This window comes from Pygocentrus nattereri, chromosome 13 (assembly GCF_015220715.1).
Source record: "Pygocentrus nattereri isolate fPygNat1 chromosome 13, fPygNat1.pri, whole genome shotgun sequence".
Taxonomy (NCBI): Eukaryota; Metazoa; Chordata; class Actinopteri; order Characiformes; family Serrasalmidae; genus Pygocentrus; species Pygocentrus nattereri.
Window position 1 is genome coordinate 25,202,989 of NC_051223.1, and position 18,446 is coordinate 25,221,434.

At 44.4% G+C, this 18,446-nt stretch overlaps 1 protein-coding gene across 2 annotated transcripts in view; it reads left to right on the forward strand.

The window, feature by feature from the left end:
* The first annotated feature begins 298 nt into the window (after positions 1 to 298).
* Positions 299 to 18,446, forward strand: part of zeb1b (zinc finger E-box binding homeobox 1b) — an 80,343-nt gene continuing 62,195 nt past the window's right edge. Inside the window, exon 1 of one of the 2 annotated variants that reach the window (XM_017703735.2) lies at positions 299 to 436. In XM_017703735.2, coding sequence (XP_017559224.1) covers positions 379 to 436 — 58 coding nt within the window. In that variant the 5' untranslated portion in view covers positions 299 to 378. Of the gene's footprint in view, positions 437 to 2,144; positions 2,280 to 18,446 lie in introns of those variants that run through there. The other variant, XM_017703743.2, reaches the window with a different exon arrangement.

The following is an 18,446-nucleotide window of genomic DNA, read 5'->3' on the forward strand; positions in this document are numbered from 1 at the left end:
GTGCAGGTCATGCTGCCTGTGCAGTGTGTGTGTTTATATGTCAGTGTGTGTGTGTGTGTGTGTGTGTGTGTGTGTGTTAGAGCGCGTGCGCGCGGGGTCTCGGGGCGGAAGAAGCAGGAGCGCGCGTGGTGTGAGGGGGCGGGTCCTGCCCCTCTCCGGGGGGAGGATGAGGAGGGCTAAAGGGGGGGGGGGGGTAGGTGTAAGCGGGCCTAGAAGGTAAATGTCGCAAAGCGCAGTGTCGTAAACCAGGTGCAGGGGAGGAGGGGAGGTGCAGTGGAAGGCAGGAGGGAGGGAGGTGTGTGGAGCGGAGGGGAGGTGTGGGGGCGAGAGGAGGTGACTCTCCGGCAAGCGTTTACACACACACACAGCGAAAGGATCATGGCGGATGGCCCCAGGTGTAAGCGCAGAAAGCAGGCGAACCCGCGGCGAACGAGCGGTGAGTTAAAACCACACGATTCTTCTCTCTTCACCCGCCGACCTCTGTGCGCGGAGCCGCCGAGCCCCGCGTGTCTGTAACGGCAGCGCGTGCTTTCCTTTGACTCAAGTCAAACTAGTGGAAAAGTAGCGCTCGCGCTGTACCGTTATACCTGCGGACCGTTAGACGGAGCCGGTCCCTTGGTATAAAAGCAGGCGCTTTTGTTCAGCCCTTTTTCTCTCTACCCTCTGTCCTTTTTCACTTTTAAAGTCCTCCAACACTAAATCAACACTCCCTTACTCAACATGTGTATGTTTATTTTTGTCGTTTTTTCCTCCCCTCACCGACTCAAACTTATTCGCCCTAAATGTACCTGTTTGTGGTCTACGCCCTCCACTTCCATACGGAGAAAACGGGGGTCGAAATGTTGTCAAAATATTTGTCTGAACGTGTTTAAAGAGGTGTCTTTTGGTAAACGGTGCCGTTTTCGCCCCGTGTAAACTTATCTCCAGCGGGCTGTTCCGCTATAGCTTGCGTGGTAGCAGGTAACGTTAGCTAGCGAGCTAGCTCCCAGTCAGTGTTGAGGAGAAACGGCACGGCTCCGGAGCTGAAAGCTCTCTCAGCTTTTCACTCATTTTACAGAAGTTACACAAACAGGGACTTTTCCTGAAGTCGACCTGCGCGATAAACCGATGTGCTTTTCCTTCAGAACGTAAGAACGTGCCACTTTTAGCCGAGCCTCAGTAACTGTATGAAAGATAACGGTGGGTTAACGGACACACGTTGCTGCTGCATTGAAAGCACATATAACAGTCGCACCCAAGACGAGCGAAAGAAGAAAAAAGTCCGCACTGTAACCTGTTTATGTCAGCCTGGAAAGTTTGTCGAAAGTTTTCGAAGCAAAGTGAGGGCGTGTTTAACGCCACACGCGTTCCTTTAAGCATCTTTTAGCCCTTAAAGGGGATATACGGCAGAAGGCAACCTGTTTTTTGTTGGCTGTAGGCTGCCACATTGCTGGCTGGCTGGGTGGTAACGGCTGAGGAGGGAAGGACTGGGAGTCCGAGTGTAGCAGCCTATATAAGGAATGCATCCATACTGATGGATCACACTCAGGCTTGGGCGAGGAGAGGCTCTTACTGCTGGACTCTCAACACAGCCGTTGCTGAACTTGGCTTCTTTCTGACTACTGCGCTTTTTTCTGCGTGCTCTCAAAATTCGGCGTTCGCGCAGCCGCAGCTGCTGGTTCTGGTTTAACTGCCCTGCTCTTACTAGCCATGTATATTTGTTTACACGGTTTAAAGTTTTTGAGACGTGCTGTTTTTGTATTTTTGGGGCACGCAGGGCAGCCTAGACTTGTTTATAGGCGAATGCGCACGTAATTTGGAGGTGTAGCGTTAGCTGAGGGACGAGTCGCTGTGGGGCACATTTCTCCGCCGTGGTCACGGTGAGGTGTTCGTTAGTGCTCATGCTGCTCGGCTGTTGGGTCTCGATCGTTTCCTCCTAAATACTTTTTTTAAGTCACTCGCCTTTACCCGGGTTGCTTCGTTCCCCGGTGGTCTGCTTCATGAAGCGGCTTTGCTGCTGAGGGACGCGTTTCGCGCGCCGTGTAGCGGTGCTGCTCCGCGCGCAGGCTGCGTGCACCTGATCGGAGGGAGGTAACAGCGCGGAGGGGGGGTTCGAGATAAAAAAAGAGGCACATACAGCACATAAAGCATCGCCAACACCGTGCAATCGATTTCTATGCGCTGCAGCTGAAGTCGCGGACACAGGAGGATCGTTTTCTCAGAAAAGCTTGAGCTTTTTCATTTTGCCAGCAGCTGGAAGGCGTCCATCGCGCCTTGCACCAAAATGTCAACTTGTGCAGGTAGAAAAAAGACGGTTTTGGTGTTTTTCGCATGCTGTCGGTCGCTCGTGGTGTCGTTTACTGTATCTGCTGCGTTTCGTGCCGGCCGAGCTAACAATCCCAGAGCTCTCAGAGCGCAAGGAAACGCGTTGCTGCGCTGCTTTGGTTGTTCATCCACCCTTTTACCTGCCGTTAGCGGTGAACGGAGACATGCTGGAAACGAGCGCTCGGAGGTGGAGGAGGTGTTAGCATCGTGTACTTTAGCAGCGCTGCGGTCTGGGTTCCTCCCTTGGTGCTACAGCTGTGTGGTTAGTGGTTAAACCGGGCAGTGGACACAGAGAGGGCTCAGGTACAGAGACGCACCTGAGCCACGCAAAACACCTGATTTAGTAGAGCTATTTAAGAGACATTCACACACACACACACACACACACACACACACACATATATATATGAGTGATGGAAAACCCGTATATATTTGCCGAATAAAGAAAAATCTAAATGCATTTTGCTGGGAATATCGTAATGTTACTGCCTTTTTGGCGGCATTGATATCAACAACAACATCAATAATAATAATAATAATAATAAAAATAATGGGCTAATCATATTAAAGTTTATTTGTGTTTTGTTTCGGCTTATTTTGACAGTGTGCTTGTTCCAGTATGCAGATCCAACAAGCTTAAATTAAATGGCAGCGGAAGAAGCGGCTGCTTGAAAGCTGAAGTGAATAAGTTGTTTTGCTGAGTAAGGTACAGAATTCAGGAATGACAGATTTCCATTGGCTGCTGCGGTGATTTGAGAGGCGGAGCTGACTCACACTTACCCCTTGGATTGGATGAAACGCTGCTGCGTCTTTAGCATAGGCCCCGCCCCCGCGCCTCCGCGGGACGCGCTGATGATCAGATGAATGATTAGATGGTGGCTGTTTGTGAACCGCTCCCGTCAACTTCTTCTTTTCCCTGAAAGTGTTTAGCTCGTCGCTAATAAAAGTAATACATTTTTTTTTACAAACTTCACACAGTTGAAAAAGGCTTTTCTTTATTTATATGATTTGTTTTTGAACAGTCTAATATTCATATCCACATTGACTGCTGTGGAAACCCAGTGATTTGAGCTCAAAGTCCTAACCCTTTACAAAAGATCAAAAAGCCAGCAAGCCCATGTGACTGTAGGTTTGGTGGCCAGTGGCTTAGTGAGGAAAGCACCTCCCAAACTCTCACAAGTGGTCACATCATGGCTGACTGAGCCTCAGGAGGTGTTCTGAGGTGTTTCAAGCTTTGCGCTGACAACTGACCATCTGACTCCCATTTGAAAACAAATCTTCCTTTAACCGATCCCAGGATCCCAGTTATCCTGTATTAGGCGACATAGTTGGTGGCATGTACACTAGCATTCAATGTATTGGTTGTAGTATTGAACCAAAGTGTATTCTGAATGTAATCTGTAGTCAGGTTCTGGTTAGATTATGATTCTGTATCTTGCTCTTCTGTACAGAGCTCCCTGCCAAATGGCAGTAAGAGAAAGGAGCAGAGGGGGAGGGAGGGAGGCATTGGTCCCCTTGTGCTGAATCTCTGGCCAGAGCGAGAGCACAACTCCTGACTGAGCAGGAGGTAGCACTTAGCCACCAGGTGAAAAATCTCTGGTGTAGCCGTTTCATTGTGTGAGGGAAAGCTGTTTACCCTTATTTAGAGACTAGGGGCTGTTAGGCCACAGGTGAAGAATTTTTCAGCCAGGAGAGACTTCATTAGAGCAGACTGTGGGAGTGCCACTTCAGGGTATTCATCACATACCACCAATCTACCTGAACTGCTACAGCTGCTTCTCACAGCTCCAAACCAGAAAGTGAAACACTTCAGACGATACAGCAGAAAGTCAGTTTGACTGCACATGAAACTGCATGTGACAGTGTTCATGAAACTGCTGAAGTTCTTTTGATCTGGTGTCAGTATGACTGGTTCAGGAACTTTGAAGGCACAGAAGGTGCTGAGCTACCTCTGCTTTGTTTTAGGTCCAAAGAGAATCAGCTCAGATGTGGACTTTGTGCTTTAGAGTGAAAGGCTGAAAACTTGGATACACAAGTGTTTTACGTCCTGCCGATGGAGGAACCTTACGAGAAGCTGTCTGATAGACTGTGTTATTATGCCTTCACATAGGCATGGTGAAATAATAAAGGCATCAACAAGCACAGCAGTCTGGTGTGGATTGTAGAGCCTTGTGAAAATGGCTTCAGCTGTTGCATAGACTTTCAATTCTACCACCAGCACACCTGATGTAGCTTAATGAAGTATTGATTGACCTCTTTTGATTAATGTTTATTTGTATCATTTCGTTGTTAGTGTTGTCCCAAGCAAATAAATGCTTACTGCTCAATATATTTTTTCTCCAAAAAACTGTGCTTGGAGGCACAGTGCTGTACACAATACAGTTCCATCAACACCTGTCTGCTCATCTCATCTCAGACCTGTCAGCATTTTGACCATGTGGCCTTCCCAAATCACGTGACCTACAAAGCAGACAGAAGCGTGAACCGTAGCATGGAGGTGCTAACGGTCGACGTGGCGACAGGTGTTTGTCGTTCACGGGGCAGGCGCACTCATCTCTGCTCCCCTCTCGCCCTTCCTCCCTCCTCCATCTTCGCACTCGCAGGAATACCGCAGGGCAATCTGAAACCTCCCAGTTTGGAGCAGAGGAATGTGGCTGACCGGTATTAGCATGGCTAAGAAAATAAACAGGGCAGCGCTCCATGCTCCATGGGCGTGCTGCTCTTTGTAGTGGCTTTGCAAAATGAAGCTTATGTTTCAAAGGAACTTTAGCGAAGCTGTATGTTTTCAGTATAATTTGAGACGCTATAAAGCCTCGAATTTACACCTCTGGCTCGACTGGAGACACATAATTTGACTCGATCGCTTTCAACATGGCAACCCAAACAGTTTTAAACGCACCTACGTGCACATGCCCACATTAGCTGTGAAAGAGTAATTCTGTTTACTGGCATGTGTTTTGGAGAGCTGGTAGGTGTGGTAAGTGTTGCGGACTTTATTTGGCTGATGATGTTCAATTACTGCATTGGGATGCTTCCCCACCTTAAGTGATGGAGCATGTAATCATTTAGGATTTTAAACAGTAAAAGCCAAAAACTCTTACAGCACTTGTTGAAACTGCTCGCCCTGCAGGATCCGACGTTTTAGGTTGTAACATTGTGCTCAGGAGAAGTGTGCATGTTTGCTGTGCGTATGTGTCGTGAAGGCCATTGGGAGTGTTTGGGGGGACGTTGTGTGTGAGATGACATGCTGTTTGAACATTTTAAAAGCCATCTGTTAACATTTAAAGGGTCTCTCCCTGGTGTGTGCAGTCAAGCCATGGGGGAAATTTTCATTTATCTGCCGTGTTTCAGTGACTTCCTCCACAAGTCCGTTTGAAATTGCAGAGTCAGGAAAAAGACGGCTGATGCTTCATCCCCCTGTGCCAGCCCACTTTTTTCTTTCTTCTCTCCCCCCCTCACCTACTCTCTCCTGGAATGTTTTTGCTCTGCTTTTGTCTCTTGCTTCCTCTCTTCTAGGGCTGTCACTACAAGTTAGATTTGTAATTGTGCTGTCTGATGATTATTTTGAAGACCAATTAAAAGTTTTTTTTGGTTCTTAGAAAGGGCCAAACAATAAAAATGGACTGAACAATAACTAACTCTACATTTCCTTTAAAAGATTTCAGAAACTTTACTGGAAAAGCTTAAACTGGGAAGCCTTTAAAATGTAAACATAAACATGCTTGTGCATCAGTGTATTCATGAAGCTCTGTGTCTTACTGACAGAGACACTCTTCCTTCAGATCTGAAAACATCCATTCTACCACAGTGAGAAGACAACTCAGTGCTGTGGATCTGAAAGGATGTGTAGCCCTAAAGAAGCTGTCACTGAGAAAAGGAGCTAAAGACTGATGACCCTAGAGGCTGGACCTCAACATGATTACATGTGTGTGCTTACCTGGATAGCAGATACATGAACTGAGGTGTGGAAAAAAAACCCACAGAAAAACTGAAAGTCATCCGAGAAGATTGGCTTTGGAATGTGTACTTGTCTGATAGTTATGTTTCCTGAACCGATTAAGTCTTGATCACTGTCTTTTGCGCAGTTCAAAATGTATCGATTTTAATCAAATAATAGTGACAGCCCTTGACCCATCTCTTCTCTCCTCCATTCTGACACAGTAGCAAGGCGATGCTGAGTGACCTTTGCCATGGGCGTCCATGCATTGCCTCAAGTATGACTTCACTTTCTCCCCCTGTGCCATTGTGAGGCGTCCAGCGTAACAAATTGGCTGTGTGTTAAGGCTCTCAGCGCGCACACACTCACTCGCGCACACAAACGCACTGTGGCTGGATCTCGGCTTGGGGCTGGCTCTGTTTTTATCCCATACTTACTGCCTTACCCCATTCAGGGGCAGCTCAGGCCCACGCCCCCATATGGAGGTCAGGTGGGGGAGGGCCTGCAGGAGGCAGGGGGTCAGTTTTTCGGAGGCCTGCTGAGGTCTCATTGAAGGCCTGTTGTAAACTGGCAGGCTAACTCTACTCTCTTCCTGCGTTTTGCATAACAACATGGATGCTCTCGAGAAAGGCCCGAGTGTGAGAATGTGCGGGTCTGCATTTGTCCAGGAGTGGTGAGCGCGTTAAATAAGAGCACGTTGGACGAAGTTCAGTTTTGCGTTTGGATGTTTGCGTATCACTCCTTGTTTTGACTCTCTTTAGCGTTTTAGAGAAGGAAACGGGCACCTTTTGTTTTGTTAATTAGTGTTGCTGAAAAGGCCAGAAAGGGAAATGGGCCTCAACAAAGTAAGCATTTCTCCTTCACCTAAGGCTAAAGCAATACACATTAAGCTACAATAGAGCTTAGATAGCCAGAATGATGTAAAGCTAAGTTAATGCGCCACAATAGCCAAGTATATGCGCAAGAACCCTACCCTGCTGCAGGAAGGGCTAATATCAGGCACTGCTTTAGTTCCTCTGTGTAGAGGAATTGGGCCTGCCGAAGTGTTTTTGGAGGTGAATAGCACTCCAACCTTGCCTGTATTTTGCGAATAGGGATTAATGATTAGCCCCGTTTTGGCTCTCAGGGACGAGGAGCAAGAAACTGTGCAAGAAAAGAGCTTTATTTCTCTCTCTCTCTTCTACATTCCGTCTCTCTCTCTCTACCTCTCTCTCTCGCGCGCTCTTCTACAAAAGGGCCCAAGTCTCATGAACCCCCTTTTAGCTGTGCATGGTCGTGCTTTATTGGCCGATGTGTGTGTTTGTGCGTGTGTGTGTGTGTGTGTGTGTGAGAATGCTTAAGTGAGCTATTGTGTATTAAGGCTTTAGAGAAGTGGAGAGAAAGGGGTCTCACTACCTATGCAGTGGGCCACTGGCGGCCATAGAGAAGGCTCAGCGGCGGAAGAAAAGCTCTATTGAAAAAGTGCGGAGAGGGGAGGAACACTCTTTCTCTCTCTGCCTGTGGGAAACTACTGCCCATGCCGGGACGCCCATTTGCATATGACCCATTCTCCGCAGCAAGGGAGTCTGGAGTATGGAGGTGTCCTGGTGTTTGTGGTGTTTGTGTGTGTTACTGCGTATGCACACGTGCATATCAGGCTAGTTATTTTTTTCCTGCCTGGTTTGTTTTGAAAGTGTCTTTATGTAGGGCTACAACATCCAGACAGCAAAGTCAGTGAGTTGTTGATGGCAGTTTTTGATAAAACACTGACAAATTGTGTACTTAAAGAGCCCATCTCATGGAAAATCTTTTTTGAAATAAACGAGTTGGATGTAGAATATAAACATTGTAAAAGTTTTGAGATACATTTAGAAATATACTTGCTTATTACTTTACATGAGTAAAATATCAGAAAAAACAAAAGCACTCTATAACGATCTATGACAAGGGTGGCAAACTGCAGCCTTGGAGGGCCATGGTCCTGCACAGTTTGGGGATTTCCCTGCTCAAACACCCCTACTAAACATGGCAATTGATAGATAAGTTTAATCAGTTGCATTCAGAATAGAGAAATGAGTATGGCTGGAGTTCACCATCCTGATCAATAATGGTCATGTGATCATTCTTTGTGTTGTTGCCCCCACATCTGGGGGCTGGAGGTTAGGGAACTGGCCCTGTAACCGGAAGGTTGCCGGTTCAATCCTTAGGGCCGACAGCACATGACTGAGGTGTCCTTGAGCAAGACACCTAACCCCCAATTGTTCCCTGGGCGACGTGGATAGGGCTGCCCACCGCTCTGGGCAAGTGTGCTCACTGCCCCCTAGTGTGTATGTGGTGTTTCACTTCACAGATGGGTTAAATGCAGAGGTGGACTTTCCCCATTTGTGGGATTAAAAAAGTATCACTTAACCATGAGAAGACATCACTTGTTGCACAAATGGAACTTTGAATGATGGTGAATGTATGACATGAGCAAAGTGTGAGAAGATCAGAAGGCATAATTGTTTGATTTATCGACTAGTTTAATGGATTAGAGAAATAACTGTAGGCAGCTGTAGATTGATCTCTTTCACAGGCCTGAAAAGTATTTTGGTTTTTCTGTGAGACTGGGTGTCTCTGATAAGTGACAGAGGGGCGAGTATAAACAGCAGAGAGGTGAGACTGAAGAGCAGGCCTTGAACGCGAGGTGATGAGTGTCAGCAGTGTTCTGAGGACAGAAGTATTCTAGGTGTCTGGATGAGGAGAGGAGCACACTCAGCCATAGTGACAACCTGAGATGGCAAGTAACACACACACACAATTGACAGATTGAGAAGCAGTGGCAAATAGTAGGTCATGTATGTGCACTAGCGCTTAAATCAGGCGTGAATTTTTTTGTCTGACAAAGTCTTGTCCGTATCTGACCCAAACCAAACCAAACCAAACCATATCATCAAGCTTCTTGTCCATACTATACCCGACACTGACTACATCATCATGTTTTAACTCTGAAACTGATCAAGAAAATTCTGTCCAAAACTGACCTGACTAACCAACCCATCATCCATTGTGCAGAATAAAACTTGATAGGAAGGAGCTGGTTAATTACTGTGCAGACCATAAAATAATGTGATATACTAAATCAATGAGCTGTTAAAATTAAATTCTGCTTTACTGAATTTATACATTAAGCAGTGCTTTTGAACAATATCCCAAGTGTCTTTAGCATGGATAAACTTTCTGTAATTCACTTTATTTCCTGCGCATCCATTTTCTCATGAGCGTTGGCCTCGTGGCTGTTGGTGCTTATATTCACGGGTGGGTAGCTCGAGCATGCCTCATTAAAATAGTTTTAAGGGAATGAAAGTGAAGAGAGGAGAAAAACTGAGGCAGAGTAAAATCTGGTGAGAATGGGAGGCAGGCTGTGAGACCCCGAACATTAAATTTAAACCCAAACCCGACATTTACCTGGTAAATGACGTTTGAACTTAGCTGAACCTGTTGCGAGCAGTTGGATTCCTGTATTTCAAACGCTAGTGTGCACACAGGTGATGGGGAACAGAAGCAGGTTGGTGTGTGTGAGTGAGACACCTCCCCAGAATAGCAGCAGCCATTCAGTCTTTCACAAGTGTTACTGTCTGAACACACAAGCACCAGCAGACTCTCCACTGTGTGTGTGTGTGTGTGTGCAGTTTTACTAGTATTGCAGTGCATTGTCATTCCTGTACTCTATGTGCATAAGAGATAGATAGATGAGAGAGAGAGAGAGAGAGAGAGAGAGAGAGAGCACGTGAGTTTACCCGTATAGAGCTGTGCTCAGTTCAGTTTAGTTCTGAATAGCTTTACTGGATGACTGTGTCATGTATCCTGTTGCCTGAGCCTTGTAACTGTTTCAGTGACACAACAATGACAACAAGGACTATATAAGTAATGACAATATCAATTAGTATAATTATAATAATTACATGATTATTATTATCATTATAGTTAGTAGTTAGTAATTAGTATAGATATACTAATGAGCAAACATATGATATATCTGTAATTATTTTTCATAGATGTGTGTAGTGCTGGGGGTCCGTAAGGATGGGGTGTGGAGGTTGTATTCTTTTCTCTGTAGACCGTCTCTCCTCCACTCCACTGTCAGTGTGACTCATACAGACAGGTGTGTGAGGTGCATTACCTCATCTAATACAGTCAGCCCTCCCTCTCTCAGAGTGTGTATACACACTCAGCCAAGGTCATAGGGTCAGTGCCACACCGCACAGGAAATTAAGACTTCACTCCCCTCCCTCATCTCTCCTTCTCTCTCTCTCTCTCTCTCTCTCTCTCTCATTCTCTCTCTCGCTCTCTCCTAAGGGATGATATTAAGTTTGTGTGTGTACACCTGTCTAAATGATTCTGTACTTGGGCTGACAGTTTAAGTGGTATACTCTTGAGGGGAAATGTGTGTGTGTGTGTGTGTGTGTACACCTGTTGGGCTCTTTTTTTATTGAGCACACCTGAGAGAATAAGTAATTGCCCGTTGTGAGGGGTAATTTAGCGCACGTCTGTTTTGCTGATACACTCACTGTTTTTAATAATGTTTCCAGGGACTGAGCTTCAGCGCTGAACAAGTCCCTGAAGGAATCTCTCTCTTCTCCTCTCTCTCTCGGTTTGTGATTGCTCTCTTCATCTTACTCTGTCTTTCTCCAGCTCCATCTCTCCTACTGTCGTGTTCTCTCTCTCTTTCCCTGTTTCTTTCTGTCTCATTTTCTCTCCCCTGCCTTGCTCTTGCTCCCTCTTTCACTCTATCCCTCTCTTCCTTTCTCTCTCTCATTCTCTGTATTTCTTTATATCTGTGTCTCTGTCTAAATATCTCTTTCTCATTGTCTGTCGCTCTTTCGCACCCTTCAAAACAAGTAATGGAGCCCTGTTCCTCACCAGAACATGTTTATGCAGTAAACAGTTGTTTCTCTCTCCCTCTCTCTCTCTGTGTCTCTCTCTCTGTCTCTCCCTCTCTTTTTCTTTCCTTCTTTCTTTCTTTCATTCTTTCCTTCCTTCCTTCCTTCCTTCCTTCTCCCTCTCTCTGCTGTCAGTGGAGCGGTAAATGAAAGCCCCCTTTTACCACCTTGCTGTGCGGACCATGCCAGGATGAGTCCTTGGCACACAGTTATCAGCGCTTGTCCTGTTGTCTCTTATCTCAACCTCAGGCTACAAAGAGTGTCAGTAAAAAAACTCACCAAACAAACATATCGTGCCATCATACATGTTCTTGCCCAGGCTGTAGTTTTTGTTTTCTTTCTCTTAGCTTAAATAAATAAATAAACAGGCCATACTTTCCTCCACTTAGGGGCAGCAGCCTGTGAAATAACATGGATACATGAACAAGGTTTTCCAATGTTGTGGTAGTGCTTAAAGGAATTCTCCATCCTTTTGCAGCATGTTCTCTGCCTGCTCTGTCTGTGAAGTGCCATTTGATCACAGGCTATAATATCAGCTTGTTTCCCTGTATTTAGTAAAAGAACAGAAAACCTTTTGACCAAAATACGCTTATAATAGAAACCAATGGGCAGAAGCTGAAGCAGCTGTTATAAGTGTTTTGTAGAGGTCTAACAATTCATAATTCAATCCACCACCACCCCATCTCCTCCCTGTTGCTCAATCCTACATCGTTCCTTCTACAGCTATGAGGTTCTGGCCTTCTAACTACAGGTAGAAGCTGCCCAGAACTCCAACACACTAGCCAAGGTGCAATATGATCTAATATACAACATTGTATTGATCAAGTATCAAGTTTTTTGACTCAATGTTTTCTGTTTCACAGTAAAAAGTACAGATAAATGCTTTGAAAAGATTGTCTTTTGTGTGCAGAGAGAGATTACCCTCTATTCGGGTGATGGAATAATAAAAAAATCTCTGCTTTTTTGCTTGTTGATGTTTTGTTAATGTTTTTTTGTCTGTTTAAGAGTAAGAATTAATAATAAAGTGGTCTGTGTGGTGATAAATGGCAGTGCACAGTGTTACTGGTCACAGGCTCTGCTGTGCTGTATGAATAGAGCTCTTACAGAGTGGAGGAGCAGAGCTGATACAGTAATATATCACAGTGATGTATGAAACGTCAGGGGAGCTGCAGCTTTACTCTCCACTTCTGAGCAGACGTGTTACCTTTTGTCTAGAAACCAAAAAGGGCATTCTCCTTTAATAATCTCTCACTATCAGAGACCCCCGGAGCAGTAAGTCTGTGTGTGTGTGTGTGTGTGTGTGTGTGTGTGTGTGTGTGTCCTCGCCTCTCTGGATCCCCGGAGGACTGAGTGTGTGAGTAAAATCTTAGGTCAGGCTGTGATCAGAGGATGCAGACACTGCTGTGGAAGAGACACTTAGTCACTTTGTGTGTGTGTGTGTGTGTGTGTGTGTGTGTATGTGTGTGTGTGTGTGTGTGTGTGTGTGTGTATTAGTCACATAGTATGTGGCTTGCTGCTATGCTGAATGTCAGAAACAGTAAACATCTTGTGAGGCTTGATGAGGTCAAAAAAAAAAGAATAGCCTGAAAGAAAAGTAAAAAAACAAATGCTGAATAGGCCATACACTGCCTCGGATATGAGAGAGAGAGAGTAAGGAGATGAAGAAAGAGAGAACATAGAGGGAGGGAGATCATAAGAAGGAGGAAGAAAGAGACAGGTAGAGGGAGAGATAGGGAGTAAGGAGATGGAGAAAGAGAGAGGATATAGAGAGAGGGAGAGTGTAAGAAGGAGGAAGAAAGAGAGAGGCAGTTGGAGAGAGATAGAGAGAGTAAGAAGAAAAAGGAGAAAGAGAGGGTGAAAGAAAGAAAGGGTGACAGAAACCAAGATGGCCAAGAGAGAGCAAGGTAGACGAGAGAAAGAGAGAGAGAGAGAGAGAGAGAGACAGACAGTGAAAGAGAGAGAGAGAGACAAAAACAGAAAGAGAGGAAGAGAGTTAGAGGGAGAGGAAGATTGCACCCGTTGCATTTAGCGGTCACTCATTTATCCTGTTACTATTTAATCACTCTATTTTTATCATTCTAGTTTGAATTAAGTGACATATTATTTTCTCCTTTCTTGTTCCTGTCTTTCATATGTGCACTGAGTCATATTTGGGTCTAATTGTAAACAGGTGTAGCGTCCTGTACTTGGCTTTTTCAGTGACACACCCTGATGAGAGGGTCCATACCAAAGAGAATTATTCATGGCCATGTGCTTGTGCGTGTTTACGGTGTGTTGGCTCTGTTGCTGTCATGTTATGATGGATGTGCTTGGGAGGTGTTCAGTAAATTGTTTGTTCTTGCTATAGAGCTCCATATGTTAGAGCTGCTCCCCACAGGCTCTCTCTGATGTCATGTGCTAAATAGCTCACCAAGAATTTCTCACCTTCAACACAAGCTAATTAGTCTGGAGGCCAGTGTGACTTTAACCCCCTCTTACCTTAGGTACCATCAGCAATACGAGACTTCGAAAGGCTTTGTCTCCTTTAACTCGTTCAGATCAGTTGGAGCATGTGCATGTCTACAGTGAGCATTAATGCACCAGCACAAGAACTGGAGGTTTCTGTCTGTTATTTTGCTTTCTAATCGCTACATAACAGAAACAGGATGCTGTCTTTATCGTTGGATGCGCTGTGATAGATTCTGAGTGATTATGTGCACAAGTAGGGAGGTGAACTAGGGTACTAGGGTACTTAGTAAACCATTCAAGTTCCAGCATTCGAATACTGAAATCATTATTAGGGTGTTCATTATGTGTGTCATTATGGGATCAAAAATGTAGAGACAGTCTACAGTCTACCAGGGTTGGAGAACATTGCTGTAAAATGGCTGTGAAAGGTTTGCTAATATTTGGAATTATGTAAGCTTGAGTAAGTGTACTTAATATATTACACTTTGATACCATGAAATGCAAGTTTCTGTAACGCAAGCATGTTGCCAAGGACACATCACTAAAGCTAAGACTGAGAAAGTAGAAATACAGTGGACGACTCTAACACAACCTGAAAGCCTAAAGCTCTGCATCAACTTGCTCTGAAGTTTGATTTTAAAAATTGTTTGTTGATTTTATTCTTTAATTGGAATCAAAAAAATTGAAGTTTGTGACACATTTTCGCTCGGTTAGGTCACGTTCTTTACATATCAAAGTAAATGTGGCATGTTATTCATGGAGAAGAGTAAACTGATTGGCTGAAATGGCTGTTTTTTGGTACTAAAGGAAAAGGTTAACTAGATAAAAGGCAGCTTTTGGTCACATCATCTTACTTTTGGGACCTGCATAATACCCTTTATATTAAGGCTGGAGATGAGCTACTACTATTGGTTACAGGTTCTTTCCATGTGTCTCTCTGTTTCTCTTCACAGATGAATCTCTGAACTTCTAGAAACCCCTCCTTTCACTTTGTGGTTTCTGTCTTCTTGCACTGCCCTGCTTCTTTCCCTTCCTCATTCTTTCACGGTCTGTGTCTTTCGCTCTCTCCATGTACCTGGTACCTGTTGGTGCTGGAGACTCCCACCTGTTTTGACCAGCAACTATAGAAAAACCGCTGTGCAGGTGTTTGCAGTACACACACTTTGGCCTCACCAGTTTTCTCTGTGAGAGTCAAATGGCTGGACCTGGTCAGTGAAGCAGGTATCCTGTTATGTTAAACGTAAATATTCTTCCGCTGTATTTAGGTCAGGGTGGCAGTTTATGTGTCTTAGTCTTTGCGATTCAACAGAATTCTGTGCTGGACATACTATTGGTCATAGTGGTGTTATTAAAGCCCATTTTTCCTGTGTTCACTTCACTGAGTGGATCACATGAATAGGCTAAAGTCCTAATCCAGACCATGGACTCAGGTGTTTGCAGTCAAAATAAACTCTGGCCTTGCAGTGTTCACCTGTGTGCTGCTGTTTACCTGGTTACGACATCAACAGGAGGTGATGAGACTACACAGCAAAACAAAGGTCAAAAAAGCAAGGCTACCTGGTCAAATTGTTTTTGCTTGGTGACGGTATTAGTAGAGATAACAGGATAATCATGCACACAGCAGTTTTTTAATCATTTTGATAACTCATAAGTCACACAGAGTTAAACACAGTGAGTTTTTGTCCAGCACTTAGTGCTTCTGATCAGCACAGATCACAGCCAACGAGTCGGTTTAGCAGCCCAGTTGAAAGCAAAGGCCATTTTCTGAGCAGTGAGTGTGGGATCAATGGTAATTACACACAAGCACACCTTTTTTCTTCTAGCACCGTGGTGGTGAAAACTCCATGGCACAGCTTCTGGACGCTGTCAGAACTTTCTGACATACACCACTCAAAGTTTTGAATCACCAGTTAAAAATTGAATATCAGTGTTTTCATTAAAATAAAAACAATTTTGTAATATAGTTACATTTGTACAAAGATTGTCATATGGTGCTTTATTTTATTGATTTCAGACAACTTGTAAGATTGTAGTATTATGAATAGAGAATACTTCATGTCCAGAAAGTGGAGAATCTAGTTGATCAAATAGCCGTTATGTATTATTAGGTATACTGCACTTTGTTAGGTACACCTACCCTGTATCTACACCCAAAGTCCATTTTACCAGCTCCATTTAACATATAGGAGCACTTTGTAGTTCTACAATTACAGATTGAAGTCCATCAGTTTTTCTGCTAATTTTTTAACCCCCTTTCACTCTGTTCCTCAGTGGTCAAGTCTACCACAGGTATTATTTAGGTGGTGGATCATTCTCAACATTCCAGTGACACTGGCTTGGTGGTGGTGTGTTGCACTGGTACAAGTAGATCAGACACAGCAGTGCTGCTGAAGATTTTTAACACATTGTCCACTCACTGTCCACTCTATTAGACACTCCTACCTTGTTGGTCCTCTTGTAGATGTAATTGTAGATGTAAAGTTAACTCATCTGTTTCTATACAGTTTGTGATGGTCATCCTCAAGTCGTTCATCGGTGGTCACAGGATGCTGATAACAGGACGCTGATGGCTGGATATTTTTGGATGGACTATTCTCAGGCCAGCAGCGACGCTGAGGTGTTAAAAAGCTCCAGCAGCACCTCTGTGTCTGATCCACTCGTACCAGAGCAACACACACTAACACGCCACAACCACATTAACTATGTCTAATTTATAACATTTAAATCTATACTGTTTATTATGGATTATGAATATGAATATTGATTCAAATCAGTGGGTGAACAGGTAGCATGGTTTGTGTAAACAGTGCTAACTAGCATGATTAGTGTTCACAGTGCTAACTTGCTTCTACTTTCTTTTATTCATCTTTAGCTGCACTTGAACTCTTTCTAAACGTCTTTGCAGGAAAGAGGAAAAGTAACACTTGATGAGGTTGCGTAAGTTCAGCCTCATGTTGAGCGTGACCACCGTGAACACTTTCACAACAGCTCTACATCGTTTCCACAACACTTTCCCAACGTTGCATCGATGTTCAGTCTCCTTCACATTTCTCACAATGCCTCCTCAGTGCTCCCCTGCCGCCTCGCAGCCTCCCTCAACAAATCCACTGCGCTTTCTCAATATTCCTTCAATGTTCATGGCCTCCCTCAGCACTTAGGCAACATTATCAAAATGCTTTCTCAACGTTTCCCCCTCACACTCCCAAAGCCTGGCAGCTGCCTCTCCTCTCCCAATCCAACTAGAGCAGGTGCTGAGGGCCCACAGGAATTCCGCTACACGACTCATAAATAACACCTGACAAAAGAGAGAGAGGGAGAGGGGGAGAGAGAGAGGACTGAGAGAAGGATTGAGAGAGGAAGAAGGAGAGAGACAGGGTGAGAGAGAGACAAAAAGAGAGAGGAAGGAGAAAGCAACAAAGAGAGAAAGAAAGAAAAAAAGAGAGAGAGAGCTGAAGTACCTTTGATCATTTAAGAGGCTTGAAGACCTGAGCAGACATAATATGTTGAATCAAAAAAAGAAGGAGAAAAGAGATAAAATGAAAGAACCAGAGGGATGGGAGAGAGTATGCAATAAAAATGTATCAGATGGAGGAAGGTGTGGTAGAAAAGAAGGAGATACACTAGAGAGAGATGAAGAAAGAGAATTTCAGTGAGGCAGGGAGATAAAGATGAAGCAGGGATCTGAAGAGGTCCTCTGGAGAAGTATCAGGGTGTGTCTCATGTCGGATATGAGCACATTAAAGCAGAATTGGCAGAAAGCACTGGTTTGCTAGAAGTAAGCATGACTAGAGATCTGCTACCTCACCCAAGCCTGATTGGGGCCTGTCAGAAATATCAGGTTTCAGGCCGTTCAGGCTGATTTTTCCTTGTACGTCGGGCTTGGTTGGGGCTTCAACTTGGTTTTATTTGAGAAATTCTCACAAGTTTTTCTCTCCTGCGCTTCTGCTCTCTCTCTCTTTAATTTTCAGTAGTAGTGTTAGAATCTAAAGCTGCATTCAGAATAGCTCTGGAGTTTGAATAGTGGGTTAACGTGAACCCTGAATAAAACTGGAAGCGAAGTTCCATTAGTCGCAGTCACAGCAGGGATACTTAGAGGGGTGTGTTGGGCTGGTGGAAAGATCTTTCCTCTTGCTTGTTAAGCTTGCCGAAGAAACTTAAACATTTCTACAAGTAGCAGCAGTAGCATGAGGAGCTTTAGCACAGCAGGGCTAACAGTTGATCAGAGGAGGATGGATTCCATTCTTTGTCTGGTATGATCTATAATTCAGCAAACATTTACTGAAAATAAATAGTGCATTACAGAGGAATAACATAGCTATTTATGCTCTTCACCTCTGTTAGTGCATGTGAGCAGGTTTTGGTCAAGCATCAGATTTAGCAGTAGCATTCAGGCCTGGTTGGGTTGGGTTGGGTCTCAAAGTCATGAGAATGGGTCAGGCTTAAACTTTAGTTTCATGCTGGTGCAGACTTCTAAGTTGCTCAGTTTAACCCTTTAAATGACCAGGAGCTGCTGAAGGCTTCTATTTTTCACTCATATAACTTAAGAGTAACTCAGCCGGTTAGCAGTCTTTTCTGCGTAATTCTGGATAAATAAGCCTTAGGATGTAATGCGTTTGGGAATTTAAGGGGTTAAAGGATCATTTAACACAAAATACAACAAAAAACAACAGAAAAATCGATCATCTAGTCCAGACGTTCTCTCAAAGTTGCAGCATGTTGTTTGCATTCGATGCTCTGTAGATACGGCTGGAAGGTGTTATTTTAGTGAAGCACACCTTTAGATATCTAAATCACCTATTTCAGTCGTTGATCTGACCCTGCGGGATACGTGTAACCTAAATAAAGCCAGAGTTCCT